Genomic DNA, 18,160 nt, shown 5'->3' with positions numbered 1-18,160 from the left:
TTAATTCTAGAAACAGCGCAGCCTGTAGCAATGCTGTTCGGAAACCAGCCATTTCTCTAGCAGACAGTACAGATCTGCGGTGAGATGAAATTTGATTAGAAATTACGTGATATTCAAAAAATTCTCAATTTTCAACTAGATTTGCTACATTTAAATAGTTTGTTGTTTATTTCAGTGTTCTGTTGAACCTTATGTACCTGATGGTAGACTTATTGCGTGAGGAATGGGAATCTGACCCTGAGGAGTGGAAATCCATGAGGCAGACATTCCGCACTGAACTAGGTAAGTTACTGTATGTTAAATGGACCTCTGTGTATGGGTTCATACTGGTACACAGCACTGGGACCAATGTTACTGCAAGGAATGAAAACTATTAGGCTTCATTTCCATGGACGTTTTTACAGCCACGTTTTTTAGCCTTTTTTACAGCTTAAAAACGCCTGTCCATTTTTTTTTTTTTTTTGAGCTAGAGCTCAAAAACGCAGCGGTAGCGTTTTTTGAGCGTTTTTTAACGTCTGGTGTTTTTAGCTCTAATGCTGGAGCTTCAGAACGCACTAGTCCTGTTTTTTTTTTTGCAGCTTAAAAACAGCTCAGCCATCTACAGCTCAAAAACGTCGTGGTGGACATGAGGCCTATGGCATGGAGAGCCGTTTTTAAGCTGCAAAACACGCTCCGAAAAGTGGCTGTAAAAATGTCCAAAAACGTCCATGGAAATAAAGCCTTACAGTTGTGTTATAGGCAAGAATATACTTGCATCAGAAAGTTTAAAATCTTGGCTTAACAATTGTTTTCTGCTATTAATTTAGAGATATATTGGCATGGTGTTTCCAGCTTTGTTAAAAGTTCCAACAGTGTGTACTGGCTACTTCTTTTTAGTATTTCTGCTTTTGCTTTTATGTACTTCACAACTGCTAGTTCAAAATTGTTAATTACCTCTATTACTATGACATTCAATACAGGATCCGCGCTATGTAACCATGAACCTTTTGCAGTGATGCTCTTTGGTATGGTGACAAAGTTTTGCAGTGGCCATGCTCCACATTTTCCAATGAAAAAGGTTTTGTTGTTGCTGTGGAAGACTGTGTTGGTAAGTTTGTTCCTGAATTTCAATGGCTTGCATTAGTTGCGTTTCTTACTGAAAACTGTTATTTTTGTAGTGCACCCTGGGTGGATTTAAAGAGCTACAGAGGAAGAAAGCAGAAAAGCGAGACATTCTTGGGCTGCCACCTCTTCCTGAAGACAGTATAAAAGTTATTTGTAATATGAGAGCTGCTTCTCCACCAGCATCAGCTTCTGATCTTATTGAGCAACAACAAAGGAGGGGCCGGCGAGAACACAAGGTAAGGAGAAGCTATGTGCTCTGCAGAAATTTAAAAATGTTTAGTTTGTCACTTGCACACTACACAAAAATACAGCTGAATAGATTTCTCATTTTAGCCTTAAAGCGGCAATAAACCTGAAACCAATATATGTTGCAGTTTACCAATCCTTCGATGTGGTGGCATTATAATTTGAATTTTTTGGGGCTTTTTTCTCTGTGATCTGGCCAGTATCACAACTTCTGTATTAGAGGGCCTTCACCTCTGGATGTGTGTTCTGAAGGCAGTCCCATTCATGTCAGTTGTGAGTGCGTGAACATGCGCTGCGAAAACGACAGTAAAGCTCCGCTAAAAATGGTGGCGCTTTTCCGGCGACACCCCCACTGCCCCAGTGTGAAAGGGGCCCAACTGGTTGGATCACCAGGTGAAAATAGAGGAAAAAATAAATGAATGTAATCACCACATTTAAGTATTGGTAAGCTGCAATATATTACATTTGGGTTTACCTATAATTTAACTACTTGACTACTGGGCACTTAATCCCCCTTCCTAACCAGACCAATATTCAGCTTTTGGCACTCTCACATTTTGAATGACAATTACCCATATGAAATTTTTGTACTTTTTTTTTTCACACAAATAGAGCTTTCTTTTGGTGGTATTTAATCACCACTGTTTTTTTTTTGCGCTATAAAAGAAGACAGGAAATTCTGTAAAAAAAAATATTTATTTTTTCGTCCATGGACGGACACAGCTCCTTAAATCTTGACTTCTGGGTTATGCTCCTGTTCTATTGGAGAGGGCTAGGCAGAACATGTTAGATATTTAAATACATGTTACTTTAAACAGAGTTGAACAGCCCCGCCCAGGGGGTGGTCCCTCCAGACATAACCCCCCGCTCTGCAGTCAGCAGCTCAGTTTTTTTTCTGTCTAGTTGAGGAGGAGGATCTGGCTCCCTTTGGTCTCAGGGTCCTGAGGACATTTATTTTATTTTATGATTTTATTTTGAAGAATCTTCTATCAACTGTCAGCTGGGTGACAGGCTGGATAATATAGGTCCTTGTAGTCCCCACAGTCCGGCCATTGAGCGTGAGCAGGCCTTAGCTATGCGCTGGGTCGGCCACGACCTACCCCATGGCTCCAGGGGTGGCTGGTGAGCTATATGCTCCAGGGTTCACATATGACTGGGCTGCTTGATGTCTCAGTCACAGTGGACCGGGCCGACAGATGGCCGGCGCCATTTTTGGCCTGTGCTTATTATTGAATTTTCAAATTGGCGGCCATTTTACCGTGGCCGCGCTAGACGCAGGTCGGCATAGCGGGTGGCCATTTTCTTGTGGTCCGCGCCCTTTTCTCTGAGGTGTTTGGGCACCCATTTTGGAGTGGATTTTGGCCTCTTGTGCTGGACTAGCTTCCTGGACGACATGAACGGCGCAATTCACCTCACAGGGTTTCTTCAAACACGCTGTGTTTGATAGGAGAGCGGGCAGTGGCGCTGAACAGATTCTGACTGGGTGGTGAGTCCCCTGGGTAACGGGTGGACGTTTTTGTCTTGGGTGCAACATGGAGTCAGTGGCTGACCTTGCTTTCCCAAACATTCCTGAGGCAACAACCGGTGCCCCTGCACCTGCGGTTCCCATGGATACGCTGTCGGCAGTCCTGGAGTTATTTGCTGCCAGGGTGGAAGCGGCGTGCGGGCATAAAGGGGGGTAAAAAGCGCCCCCTGCCCCCACCATCTTCTGGGGAATGCTCTGACTCAGATTCGGGCCTGGTTGCAGTACAGGACCCTGGTTCTGGACTATCAGAGGATGGTTCTGGACTATCAGAGGATGCGGACCAGGACCTTCCCGGTGAGGAGGATCCCTCATCCGGGTCAGAGCAAGACGGGGTTAATTTTGTGAAAATAGTGCAGCGCTGCGTATCTATAAATCTTATATAAACAAATAATTAAACATTCCTTAAAACAATTTATGAAAAAAGAAAATAAATTATAAAAAAACAGTTCATGTGTAGGTTTCCAAAGCTGTCACCGCTGTGAAAAATCCTATTTAAATGGATCCAATATTCAGTGCATGCCACCATCTGCTAAAATGCCTGCTTACCTCAAGGATGAGTATAAAACTCAGACAGATCACTCCATGTGTCCACCACGATCAGTCCACTTTACCAATGGTAGTAATTCCTACAATCTCCAGACTGCACCTCTGTGGGTATTCAACGTATAAATTGTCTCCAAACACCACCTTGCTCCATTCGCTTTTTAATAATCAATTCCACTTATCCAGGGGTTAAGGACATGAAACAAAAAACACAAGTACCATAGTGTTCTCTGCTTTTGAATTTATTAAAAAAGCCCCCCTAAAAAGTTACTTACAAGAAATAACAATTAAAACAGCATGTATCAAATCACCAGCTCATTCACCGCAGATCTAGACTCACGGTGCTTCACCTGACATCACAGATAAGACTCCTCCCTTGTGAGTGCACTTATCAATGCTGTGAGGGACTCTTTCAAGCTGGAGGATACAGCTGAGACGTCCACACAGGGCTCGGTCTCATTTTGGTCGCACAAAGCGTGTCGCTCTGTTATAGTTTTTCCTTTTATGTGCCTTTCTTTGATAAATTCATAGATAAGGAATGGGAACAGCCGCAGAGGTCCTTTGTGGTCCCTCAGCGCATGGTGGTCCGTTATCCTTTTGAGGAAAGCCTTTTGAAAAAATGGGCTTCGCCTCCGGTCGTTGTCCCCCCGGTCGCTCGGTTAAATAAAGTAGCCACTCTCCCGGTAGAAGGGACCCCTGCGTTTAAGGACCCTACTGATTGGAGGTCCGATGCGGTGAGCCGTTCTATGTTCACCATGCTGGGGTCAGTGTTGCGACCTATATTGGCTGCGACTTTGATGTCTCAGACACTCACTGATTGGGAAAAGATTTTGCAACAGACAGTAGAGGAGCATCAGCTTCCTCCAGAGTGTGTAAGGCTGGCTGACCAATTGGTACAGGGCCTTGTGTATGTCTGTGATGTCACTTTGGATGCGGCCCCCGGCCTCTGTATTTGTGGTGGTATTGCGCCGCCTGATTTGGCTGAAATGCTGGGCCGCTGACCAAGCATCCAAAAAAGCTCTGGCAGATCTGCCTTTCAAAGATGGGAGACTTTTTGGTACCTCGCTGGACGACATTATTATTATTGTCACTGGAGGTAAGGGCACACTTCTCCCTGAGTCCACTAAGTGGAAGGAGCCACGCCATAAGCCGGGACCTTCCTTTTCCACGCAGAAGCAGTATTTACGTCAGTCAGGGCCTGCGGGCAGACCCTCCCAGGCTGAAAAAAGATCCAGCTGGGGGACAGAAGCGTCCCTGGGTGCGCAAGCCAAACAAGCCAGCTAACAAGACTACTACCGCATTAAGTTTTTCCCCTGCCCGACTCATGGGTGGGGGGACGACTTTGCGTGTTTGCAGATTGGTGGACATCCCTGCTCGCCAACCAGTGGGTCTGCGAGGTGGTCACTTCTGGGTACAAGATGGTTTCTTTCCTAGCCGCCAAACAGATTTATTTCCCTCAAATCTTCCTCTTTCCCCGACTCATCGGACTGCCTTAATAGGGGCAGTACAGGACTTACTGAGGTGCGGGGTCATTTTGCCTGTGCCGCTACAAGAAGGGTTTCAGGGATTCTACTTGACTCTGTGGCCCCAAAGAAGGACGGAGTCCATACAATCTTGGATCTCAAGGCCCTCAATGCCTTTGTAAGGGTTCGAAAGTTCTGGATGGAATTAGTTTGGTGGTTGCTGCGCTCCATCAGGGGGATTTTCTGGCGTCCTTGGACATCAAGGACGCATACTTGCATGTTCCCATCTGCACCAGGCATCAGAGGTTTCTGCGCTTTGCGATCGGCCAAGACCACTATCAATTTGTGGCTCTTCCCTTTGGCCTAGCGTCAGCACCAAGAGTGTTAACAAAGGTTTTTGCCCCGATTTTGGCTCTGCTGAGACAGCGAGGCATTGCTATCGTGGGCTAAATAGATGATCTTCTTTTGAGAGCTGCTTCTGATTTAGAATTGGCAGAGGGCGTGTCTATAGCCAGTCAGACCCTCCAGGAATTTGGTTGGGTGCTGAACATTAAGAAGTTGGTCTTGGTACCGACTCAGCGTCTGGAGTACCTAGGATTAATTCTGGACTCCTCTGGGGCGAAAGTCTTCCTTCCTTTGGAGAAGTTGCAGACACTCCAGTCAGCAGTGAAAACGTTAGCATCCCGCAAATGGTCGTCTCTCCGTTTTTGCATGCAAGTTCTGGGTCTCATGGTAGCCTCCTTCGAGGCAGAAGGAGATTCTTTCCAAATGGAACAGATCTCCATTGTCTCTGGATTGTCAGGTTCAGGTAAGTAACCTGGTCGGGGCTTCCCTGAGTTGGTGGCGGAGATCCCCGACTCTTCAATCCGTGAAGTCGTTCCTTCCTTTCCACTGGACTGTGATCACGACGGACACCAGCCTCACAGGTTGGGGGGGAGTCTGGGGGGTCCAGTCGGCCCAGGGTCGCTGGACTCTGGACGAATCCCGCCTGCCGATCAATGTACTGCAACTTCGAGCGATCGGGCTGTGCCTCTGCTCGTGGTCGCAGAGGCTACAAGGATGTCCAATGTCTTATGTCAACCATTAGGGGGGAACACAGAGCTCGGCTGTAGCTTCGGAGGTCGCTCCCATCCTGCGGTGGGTGGAAATGAGCGTCCCGGCTCTGTCAGCCGTTTACATTCCGGGCATAGAAAACGTGCAGGCGGACTACCTAAGTCGCCCGATGCTGGATCAAGGGAATGGTTGTTACATCCGGAGGTGTTTCAACTCCTTTGCCGGAGGTGGGGCTAGCCGGACGTGGATCTCCTGGCTTCTTGCCTCAATCGCAAGGTGTCGAGGTTCGTGGCCAGGTCCAGAGGTCCCTGGGCAGACGTGTTGGTGGGGTCAGTATCGGCTAATGTATGCTTTTCCCCCACTGAAGTTGCTTCCTCGTCTGCTCCACAGAGAGTAGAGGCAGAGGGGATCCCGGTAATTCGAATCGCTCCAGATTGGCCTCGGCATTCCTGGTATGCCAACCTTGTGCTCCTAGTGGGGGATGCGCCCTGGCGGCTGCCAATGCGGGAGGACCTTCTGTCAAGGTCCCATACTTCATGCTGCTTTACAGTCGCTGGCTTTAACGGCATGGCTATTGAAAGCCAGGTACTAAGGGACCGAGGTCTTTCGGATTCGGTCATCTCAACCATGTTGAGGGTGTGAAAGTCATCTTCTTGGAAGGCCTACATCTCTATGTGCGAGAAGATGGAGTGGCGTCCACTGGCATATTCGATTTCCAGGGTCCTGCTATTTTTGCAACGAGGAGTGGATCAGAAACTTGCCTTAAGCACCATCAAGGGACAGATTTTGGCCTTGGCTGTTTTCTTTCAACGACCCATGCACTAGTGGGTACGTTTGTGCAGGGGGTTCGACATGTGATTCCCCTATTCAGATCACCGCTTCCTCCATGAGATTTGAATCTGGTGCTCTCGGCCTCCTTTTGAGAACATTAGAGCAATTCCTGTCTTGACACCATCTCAGAAGGTGGCCTTTTCTAGTGGCCATTACATCTGTCAGACGAGTTTCTGAATTGGCGGCCTTGTCTTGCAGGTAACTTTACTTGGTACTCCATAAGGATAAGGCAATGTTACGCCCGCAGCCTTCTTTTCTCCTGAAGGTGGTTTCAGCTTTTCACCTAAATGAGAACATTTTACTTCCTCCTTTGTGTCCCTGGCCGTCACATCCCAAAGAGGCTGTGTTGCATTCCTTAGATGTGGTACGTGCCTTACGGGTGTACCTGTCTGCTACGGCTCCGTTCCGGAGGTCTGACTCACTGTTTGTGTTCGTGTCTGGTCCACAAAAGGGCCTGGCGGTCTCGTCGGCCACCATTTCTCGGTGGTTCAGGCAGATCGTCATCCATCCGGGCCTACGCCCTTAAGGAGGATTAGTTTTTTTATTGCTGTTCCCACCCCTCGTTTTTTGACACTGCTTGGGGATGTCCCACAAGTTAAGATTTAAGGAGCTGTGTCCGTCCATGGACTCACCGTAAAATCCTTTTCTCTGTCGTTCATGGACGGACACCGCACCCACCCCTCCTTTTTAAGTTTGTACTTCTTTTTACGAACTGAGCCGCTGACTGCAGGGCGGAGGATTATGTCTGGAGGGACCACCCCCTGGGCGGGGCTGTTCAACTGTTTAAAGTAACACATATTTAAATATCTAACATGTTCTGCCTAGTCCTCTCCTATAGAACAGGAACATAACCCACAAGTCAAGAGAAAAGGATTTTACGGTGAGTACAAAAAATCCTATTTTTTTCTTCGTTTTTGTTATAACATTTTGCAAATAAGTAATTTTTCTTCATAAATTTGGGCCAAAATGTATACTGCTATATATCTTTGGTAAAAAATAACCCAAATTAGTGGATATTATATAGTATGTGTGAAAGTTAGTCTACAAGCTATGGTGCCAATCACTGAAAATGTATCAATCTGATCACACCTGATGTACTGTCAACCTCTCATTTCTTGAGACCCCAACAAGCCAGGAAAGTACAAGGCATAGTTCGTTTTTTAAAGTTATAATTTTTTTCCACAATTCTTTTGGAAAATTAAGATTTCTTTTTTTTTTCCACACCAAATTGTCATTCTAAAAGGTTATTTCTCTCACATGGCATTTACATTCCACTAATGACACCCCAAAATATATTCTACTACTCCTCCTGAGTATGGCAATACCACATGTGTGAGACTTTTACACAGCCTGGCCACATAAAGAGGCCCAACATCCAAGGTATTATACATAAATTACACATCTAATTTCCTCAAAATCTATCACATTTTTGAAGGCCCTTCATATTTCTAACACATAGCATGTACATACCAAGAATCACACCCTAAAATACATTCTGCTGAGCAATGGGTAAACAAAAGATTTCCTGTGGTTTTCGTAGTGCAGTTGTCCACAGGAGGAGAGCCCTGATCCAGGCAGCAGACAGGGACGTGGTTGGCGACAGTGAGGCAGCAGGCAGGAATATTGTCCATAGTTGGTACAGGCAGGGATACTCTCCTCATACAGTCCAGGGTCATTGCAAGTAGAGACATTGCCAGCAGTGCCAAAATATTGGTCCTGGTAGTAAGCAGGAACATGGTCCAAGTAGCAGGCCAGGAAAGAATCGGGACAGGGGTGCAGGCTTCTCCAACTCAAATCTCTTTGAAGCCTCCAAGTCCCCAGACCCTTATCCGGGACTGAGAACATGAAAAATTATTTTTCTTCATCCAGAAAAACAATTCTGGATCCCCTTGCATATGTGAGACCCCTGTGTTCCCACTAGCCAAAAAATATGGTCAAACAGTCTAGGGTCAGTTCCAGAGCAGGCAGAGGTAGGTACAGTTTAGCGTTGGGCAGAAGCTTGGTCGTATAACAAGCCTGGGTCGGTTCTGGAGATGTCAGAGGTATTTACAGTTCAGTGCAGTGGCATTAAGGGGTGTGGAGGGAAATGAGAATTGCGTTTACCATACTTCCCTAATAATGTAGAGAAGTATGGTAACGGCGAAAACAGTCACCTATACAGAGGCCTGTTTGGGAATGACATTGGGGACAATAATACATGATGTCTCTTCTAACTTCTCCTCTGGAGCACACCCGGCATTTCTTCTGACATCTGGCCTGTTTCGCGAGGGGGTATTTTCTCAAGAAAGTGGCGTTCGTGGAGTCTGCTCACGGAATCAGAGCGAATATATTGTGGTGGGCTTTCAGGGTGCAAAAGGGCGGCGATGACGTGTTCTTGGTAGCGGAGATAGGATATGGGTTCTCTGTTATTTGCCAAAAATCTACATAGGTGTTCTACATGGCCAAACTGAAAAAATAAATGGACACTGTTTTATGCCAATGGCAGGATTTTCTTGTGGGAATGTAGGTGTAACGGTATGACCCGTGGGACCCAGAGGCTCTTAAAGGATGTGGGGTACTCCTGTGTCCGCTTCACCAATGACTCTTGTGTCTAGGGTCGTCCTATGTCCACTAGGGGCATAGGGTGACTGAGAACTGATATCATGGATTACATGAGATGGGACAGTAATGATTATTCATGTATTGCAGGATATCTTGAAATATTCCAATTTGTTCATTATGAACACAGCAGGTCAATAGAATGTCTCCTTCAATGTGGAACATAGACTGTTGAGATGTTAATTGATGTTAATCACCTCCAGCTACCTGGCTGTAGTGATGAAAGCTTGCTGTGATTGCATTCTATTGTCTATTGTGTTAAGCCTGGCTCCTAAGATATTTCATGGTGCTATGCTAACTAACCCTGTATTGTGTGAAAGTTCTATTGATGCTAATATGTGTTGTGAGTTAGCACACTCTAAAGGTCAGACGTCTGACTTATGTTCACTAAAGGATTGTGTATCAGGTGAGAATAGCTTATTGCAGAGTCAGAACGTGTGGGGAAATGACTAGTAATTAATTCATGGAGATTATCTGAATGTCACTATCTAAAGGAATGTGTATTGAGCACCCATTGTGTCATGTTGTGGGTGGAGTTAAGCCATTGTTTCTTGGGGCTTCTAACTGTATATAAAAAAGTCTGAGTTTACCATTAAAGTCAATCTGTTTGGAACCAGAGAACAGAGCTGTGTCTCGTTATTCTGGGGGGGGGGGAATCCAATGGATCCTGTCTGCTGGATTGTGAGGTGTTGATAAGCTGTCTTGGGTTGGTGGAATGGAATATCGTAACAGCGTTAACCCCTGACCGTTACAGTAGGGTTCAATCATCTGATCATTGAAGTCCACTCCCCCCATGAACAAATTATAGTCATAGACACAAGCTGGTTTCCGGATTGGGCTGTTTCTTCTGGGGACTTCCACGTAGGAGTCGTTATGGATTGATATGAGCATATGGCTATATAGAGTGTGTGTGTGTAAATATTTATTTATCCCTCGCTATGAATAAAAATCACAATGAAAAGAATGTTGGTGGGGGAAGGCATGGCCATAAGAGCAGACCCAAAGAGAGAAGAGAGGAATCCTCAAAGGGGATAAGCATTGGTCGATGGCGCAGGGAACACAATGAGGGAGGAAAGGGAAGAATGGAGGGATAAAGGGGGAAAAAAAAGCAATGGTTGGGTATTTACCTTATATGTGTAGTATGTTATACCAGGGCTCAAAATTTCAAGTCATGGGCTACTAGCCAGGCCTTAAAGCGGGGGTTCACCCGGATTCAGCCGAGTTGTCCTAATGACAATCGGCTGTTTTTTTTTTTCCCGTACATACCTTATTTCACCGCCGCTTCAGGGTAGGTCTTCTCCGGGACTGGGCGTTCCTATCTGATTGACAGGCTTCCGACCGTCGCATAGTACGCATCACGAGTTGCCGAAAGAAGCCGAACGTCGGTGCGGCTTTATACGGCGCCTGTGCACTGACGTTCGGCTTCTTTCGGCAACTCGTGACGCGTAGTATGCGACGGTTGGAAGCCTGTCAATCAGATGGGAACGCCCAGTCCCGCAGAAGACATACCCGGAAGCGGCGGTGAAATAAGGTATGTACGGGAAAAAAAACAGCCGATTGTCATTAGGACAACTTTTCTGAATGTAATGTTAAAAATTCATTTTTTGGGTGAACCTCCGCTTTAAGAGTTACTCGCTACCAGTTGCCCCATCCAACCCTCTACCCTGCCCCACCCATTATTCCACCCTTAAACACACCCTCATAAATGATCTCATGAAATGACACGGTTAATATTTGTTTTTGTAACTTATTTCTACATAAAAAAATTAACAAATTGCAGCCTTATCGGTGCAGCCTCACCAGTGCCCATCAGTGCAGCCTTTACCAGTGCCCATCAGTGCAGTGAAATTGGAGGTATAGGTATGATTCAGACCTATGCCTCCAATTCTACCCCAACCAAATCCATTATACCTATGCCTCGCATTAACCCCTGCCCCTCCCCAATCCAGCACATTTATGCTCTCAATCCCCCCCCCTTTCCTCCCAGCACACATGGGATGTGTGGCAAGGAGGGATGGAGAAAGGCGGTCCCCGGCGGCTAACTACTGTATTCTTAATGCAATGCCCATCCTGCGAGTGGGGGGGGGGGGTTGGTATGTGCAGCAAGGAGGGAGGGAGGTGGCGGTCCCTGGCGGCTGACTATTCCTGTTGTAATGCCCGCACTGCAAGTGCGGGGGGCGGGATGTGTGGCAAGGAGGGAGAGGGGCTGTCCCCGGTGGCTTACTTCTGTAATGTTCTTTTAATGTCTGCGCTGCGAGTGCAGGGGGTGGGGGGTGTGTGGCACGGAGTGAGGGAGAGGGGCGGTCCCCAGCGGCTAACTATTCCTAATATTGTAATGACTGTGCTGCAAGCCTGTGTGCGGCGCGGGGGGTTCATTGGCTTTACATTCCTGGGACAGGGCAGCCCAGTACATACTCGCACACCTCATAATTCCACTCGCAAATTTTTGGAATTTTTGAGGGCTGTGTTATACTAATATATAAAAAAAGGAAAAGTGTCTTTTAATACTTTCTTGTGATCTCCAAGTGCTATGCCCAAGCATAAGAATGAATGTGTGTGTGTTGTATATAAATGTATATCTGTATTCAGGTATAAAAAAAAAAAAAAAGAGGGGGGATTTTCGCCCTGAAATCTAAATACAGTGCTCTATCGTGAATAAAGAATTAAAATATATATTCCCAAAAGTATTTTAAGGAAGCCCACTAGCTCCTTCATCTTCCTTTGTAATCTCTAAATACTGTGCTAAACCTCACGTCTTTATAACATACATTAGTGTATTCCCTTTAATAAAGTATCTCTCTTCTGCCTTTCCCCTCCTAGCTGTAGTAATATAGATATGTAGGTATTGTAAAATATTGTGGTATATGAAAGGCACAGTATATATAGGTTTACATACAGGCATTAGTGGTCAAATGACACGTATCAAAAGATACAGAGGACTCTTTGATGTGTTAATCTTATCTAAGACGACCTAGGTGTGTGAAATGGCCTGGTACTTCCTTACATAAGGAAGTGTTTATTGATGGTAATTAGACTTGTGGGATATTCATTCAATGGGAACATTTGGTTGACCCCTCCCCCCCACTTCCAGTGTGAGTCCAATATTTGAAGCAGTCAAGCTGGCATTCAAGTAGTCTGGTCTTGTCACTCTATGATGAATATTGCACAGGTCTAGGAAAAGATGGGATTCTGAAGTACTTTGTTGGACTTTTGCATCATCTGTGGACTTTGTATGGTATTGGAAGTTAATTAAATTTTGCGTTCTCTGGAGAGCCTGGTGTGTCGCTGCGAAACAACGTAATTTATGGTCATCGTACTAACATCTAAGATATTAATTATCTGACCGGAGTACGGGACACTATACATGATCACTACATTTATTTAGAGAAATTAGATCACTACATTGGTGCCGTTCAAGTGACCAGAAGCGCATTTTCAGGACTTAGTAACAGAAGCCGGTGATGATAGCAATCCTGTGAGTTGGACAGAAGTCTGATGGAGACCCAAGAGCTGTGCGGTGACTCTAATGTCTGGTTGTGACATAAGAGAGTCTGATATACAAGACTATACAAGTTTGGAACCCCAGAATTATTCTCTGGAGACTGGAAACTGAAGAAAGAAAAGACTGCCGTGTACTAGAAGACCGAAACTGGCAAGGTGGAGCCTCAAATGCGGTGAGTAAAATATTTCCTTTTTTTTAAAGTTATTAATAATATAGTCAAAATGCTTACTCAGTGTGAAGCTAGTGTCAGTTCTGATAAAGTTAACAGATGGGTATTAAAATGTATTAATCGTCATGGCAGTCCTTATGAAATGCCAGAAAAATGTAAGCAGACGTGGACTATGATGAAGGAATTTTTAGAGGAAAGTGTTTTTTGATAGCAAAATTTCAGAAAGTAAAAGAAAAGGTTGTATTGTGCAGGGCTTGTTATCTTGCTGTTTAAAAATGGAAAGTTCTTTGAGTGATAAAGTTAAGGAAATTGCGCAGTTACAGAGTGCAGTTGATAATAGCCATAAGATTTGTCAGAGGTTACAAAACCAATCAGAGACTGAAACAGTAAATTTAAAATTGCATGCAGTTACCATTGGTGGAGCTTTGCTTGAGAAATCTAAACGTTGTGATGAATTATCAGAGGAAAATGAGAGATTAAAATTATGGAATTAGAGAAGAGATCTCAGGAATGCAGATGTGCGTCAAATCTTGGATTAAGCAATCTGCAGCAAAATACAAACTTTCTATCAAATAAAACATATTAAATCTGATAATTCATTGCCAGCTGCACCCACTGTGACCACCACAGTTTATAACAACAACAATAATAATACAGGTGAAGTTCAGCTTGTAATGAAGCATTTGAAACCAAAAGAACTAGATGCAATTCTTAAAGAAATAGGAATGGTTCCCTGCCATGATTTAAACAGATTTTTAAAATGGTTTTGTGACTTGCAGAATGTCAGAGATATGTACAATCTCAACCCATCGGACTTAGAAAGAGTTTTGCGACATTCTATAGGGAATAGTATTTGGATGAGAATTAAACAGATCTGTCTTCAGCCTCTGAGGACAAGGAACATATTACTGGAATTATTGTGTGTTCTGTAACGGAGTGCGTTCTGATGTTACTATTCATGGGAAGATTGAGCAGATGCAAGGTGAATCTCCCTAATGAATTGTCGCACAAGATATATACTATTATGGAATTGTTGGTTGGTAATGATCTTGCATTTGAACGTGGAGGCTCGATACATATCAGTATGTTGCTAGATGCTTTGCATGAAGATATCAAACAAAATATTTTATTAGTTACCCCGAATCCTCATGATTTAAAAGACGTATTATTGAGAGCAGATCATTTATGGAGAAAGTCAAATGAGCAAGCTGTCAGAATTGATGTAGCCACATTGTTTAGGACAAACACTGAACAGAAAGATCAGAAGATAATATCTAATGATCACAACAAGAGAGGAGACACCGGGTCAAACATCGGTGATATTAATATGAAAAACAGAGCTGACCAAAATAATAATAAGAAAGGGACCTGGATACCATTTCCTCAGTTAAAACAAAAATATGACCACCTGAAGATTGAGTATGATAAGATGAAAATAGAATATTACACATTATTAGAACAGTTGAATGGTACAGATCTGTTTTTTAATGAAAATGACACTTCTATAGCAGTGGGGGTGAATTGGCTTTAAAGTGTAAACATGTAAATAGTTGTTTAAGGTCCTGGCTAATGAGATTTGTGTCTGAGAGTTTTTTGTCTTTCAGGTACGTTGCTGGAGATAGGCGTTTGCATGTGAATAGCTGGAGTAATTGCTGGCTAGTGGGGGAGAAGCGCTGAATGGACAATATCACTATACAAGAAATTATAAAGAATGCATGGACACTCTCTCAATATTCATCAAGCAATGGACTTTTTTTTTTTTGAACATTCAATTTTTTTTTTTCTCTCCATTTTTTTTTTTTTTTTTTTTTTTTTTTAATGGACTTACCCAACGCCCTATTTTTTCATTTTCTCCCTTTCCCCGATATATTTTGCTTTTTTATTATGTTTTATTTCTTGAACTTAATCTTAAAACCAGAGCGAAGCATTTAAATCTAGAATAATGTTATAACATCTGTACATATGACATAATGCATATTGATATCAATATATTTACATCTGAGGTGATGTTGCACAAATGACTGGGCATAGCATACATTATAGTAGGTTGGGTGGTTTTCCTAAATTTATAAGAGGGATGAGTGAAATTCATCACTCTAATCATGATTTGAAACATTGTTGAATCAGTTATTTATAATATGCTGAAGGCTATGACACATATGGATGAAAGAGACCTTTCTACCTTTCATAAAAATACTGGCAAGAATTTCCACTGCCGATTTGTCTGCACAGAAAATCTAAACACTGATGTCAAGCTGATAGAATCGAAACCATCGCATGGGGAAATATATATATATATATATATATATATATATATATATTTATTGGTATACCATTCTGGTGGAATTATGGACTGAATGATACAAAACAGCTCTATTAAAGGCAACAAGGGTTCGGCCTACAGCACGTTACGGAAGCAAATTGTTGCTGGCAATCAACAAATTCTGAATATTGAAGGTTTGAATGATTGAAGGTGTCAAGTGCAAGGAAATAGTTTGCAGCACAGAATTTTTACTGCCGGTCCGGATCCAAACTTTTTTGATCTTGAAAGGGACTGCTAATACATTAATGGTTCTTCTTACTACAAAGATGGAAGAATTTCAGGAATTGCTGGTGTTTGTGTAAAAGCATCTTTAAAAATGAAACTTTGAGCCTGGAGATGAGAGAATCCTGGACTTATGTGGATTGGACCTCCCAAAACATACCAAGCTTTACTTTCAGTGAGATGGTGAGAGATGTGATGAAGTCAGAATGGACTGTGACATCAGCTTGTTTTTGCACAATATTCAAGATCGTGATGTGATTTACAAAACAAGGAGCAGTCTTTGAAATGAGGCCTAACAGCTATACGGGCCACAAATGTTTATTGAATCCTTTTCCAGTCATGGTCTAAAGTTATGTTATCTAATAACTGTTTCATGGGGATATTTTAGAGGCTGGTGAAGAGAGATGTAACCAGTCTCAACTTAATATTTCATATGAGCCATTGTAAAGCATCCAGTACCTCAAACCATAATGCTTGATTTATGGATCAGTTCTAGTAGTTAGAACCGATCCAAGTGGGGGAATATGTAGTAATATTAATATAGATATGTAGGTATTGTAAAATATTGTGGTATATGAAAGGCACAGTATATATAGGTTTACATACAGGCATTCAAGGTTACACATCAAAGGGGTTAGTGGTCAAACGACACGTATCAAAAGATACAGAGGACTCTTTGATGTGTTAATCTTATCTAAGACGACCTAGGTGTGTGAAATGGCCTGGTACTTCCTTACATAAGGAAGTGTTTATTGATGGTAATTAGACTTGTGGGATATTCATTCAATGGGAACATTTGGTTGACCCCCCCCCCCCCACTTCCAGTGTGAGTCCAATATTTGAAGCAGTCAAGCTGGCATTCAAGTAGTCTGGTCTTGTCACTCTATGATGAATATTGCACAGGTCTAGGAAAAGATGGGATTCTGAAATACTTTGTTGGACTTTTGCATCATCTGTGGACTTTGTATGTTATTGGAAGTTAATTAAATTTTGCGTTCTCTGGAGAGCCTGGTGTGTCGCTGCGAAACAACGTAATTTATGGTCATCGTACTAACATATTAATTATCTGACCGGAGTACGGGACACTATACATGATCACTACATTTATTTAGAGAAATTAGATCACTACATTGTGCCACTGATGAATGTACTCATAAAAGCTCACAACAATGGTTTAATGCAATGGGTGACACTAGTGAATACCAAATTGGGACTAGAGTAATGTTACAGGATTTTTCTGGGTTTCACCCATTCCCTAGGGCAAAGTGGAAGGGCCCTTAAAAAGTCATAGACAAGATTGGACCCTCTGTTTACTTGTTAGATTTGGGAGAGGGTAGGTCAAGATGGAGTCATGCATGTCAGATAAAAGCATTTAAAGGAAAAATGGATTTTATGGATGAGAGCATTGTCTGAAATTTCTTCCTGAGATTGTCTTTCAGGTCCTAGGAGGAATGCGAATATCAGAAGACTACACCAAAATGAAGACACCCCCCCTGGACAAATACAAGCCTCTATTAGCATATGTGTTGATAACGGCGTCAATCACTCTACTACTTTGCATCACAAACAGAGTGGAAAAGTGTCAGGTTAAAGAATTCGAATGCTTACCATTGGGGAAATCTGATCGAAATAAAAAGTGTAATGGATCATACTACAGGACTTACTGTTTTGGAGAACTCAGAAGGCATCCAGATACATGGGGATACTGTCAAGGGCATAGTCGGGGGGTGGATAACCGTTGAATGTGAGATCATGATGCCAAAATCTGATTACCTTATGGAATATGCCGTCTGGACTTACCCAGAAGCAAGCGATCGTCACAGGAGTACAAATATAATTTTAGTGGAGACAAAGAATGGACCACAAATGCAAATGACTTTAGAAAGGAATTTTACGATATTCAAGGAGGGTATTATATCATGTAGCCCTCATGATACGAAGGATGGAGTCTATACAAAAGTCTTAAATATAATGGTCACAAATTCTAGAGACTGTCCTACAATTTTACCGTGGCCAGAACATGGACTCTTCCTTGAGCGAACTCAAACTTTAGTGTATAGCGATGTTTCATACTTATCAGTACCATTATTGTTGAATTTTATGTCATTTAACATTCCAGAGAGTTGCCCAAAATCAATGGGATTATGGTTTTAAACGGTCTTTCAAACACATATAAACTTATTTTGGGATGCTACACAAGGGCTTAATTTTAAGAAGGTCTCAAAGAGGGATCTGGGTACTGATATCATATCAGGCCTCAGTTTGGGTAGTTCAATTTGGAATAGGGTTGATATAGACAGCTTAAATATAAGAGGACTAAATTTTGTGGGTGGATTACAGCAGATACTGCTTAAAGGGCGAAGAGTGGATTTAAACGCTCTAGCTGAAATGAAAGTAGATATTCAGAACATTCACACCATTGCTGCAGATTTGCAGAACATTCAAATGTCGGTGAATGCACTGAATAAAACACTTCAAACCAATAATGTATCCAAGTCTATGGTTTGTGGTATCATAGGAAACTTGCTGAGTGAACACCTGAGCCTAGGGCTTAGAGAAATCAAACAAGGAGAATGACCAA

At 43.1% G+C, this 18,160-nt stretch overlaps 1 protein-coding gene across 2 annotated transcripts in view; it reads left to right on the top strand.

Moving 5' to 3' along the window:
• The window catches only part of STRIP1 (striatin interacting protein 1), a 788,574-nt gene that overhangs the window by 419,523 nt on the left and 350,891 nt on the right, over positions 1 to 18,160 (top strand). For both annotated transcript variants that reach the window (XR_005747039.1, XM_040337599.1), the window contains exons 6-9: positions 11 to 79; positions 176 to 282; positions 960 to 1,087; positions 1,158 to 1,340. Coding sequence is in view for 1 of the 2 variants with exons in the window: in XM_040337599.1 (XP_040193533.1) it covers positions 11 to 79; positions 176 to 282; positions 960 to 1,087; positions 1,158 to 1,340 (487 nt within the window). In the remaining variant the exon portion in view is untranslated. The remainder of the gene's footprint in view (positions 1 to 10; positions 80 to 175; positions 283 to 959; positions 1,088 to 1,157; positions 1,341 to 18,160) is intronic.

The sequence above is a fragment of the Rana temporaria genome, chromosome 2 (genome assembly GCF_905171775.1).
Source record: "Rana temporaria chromosome 2, aRanTem1.1, whole genome shotgun sequence".
NCBI classification, from domain to species: domain Eukaryota; kingdom Metazoa; phylum Chordata; class Amphibia; order Anura; family Ranidae; genus Rana; species Rana temporaria.
This window is presented reverse-complemented; position numbering and strand designations above follow the sequence as displayed.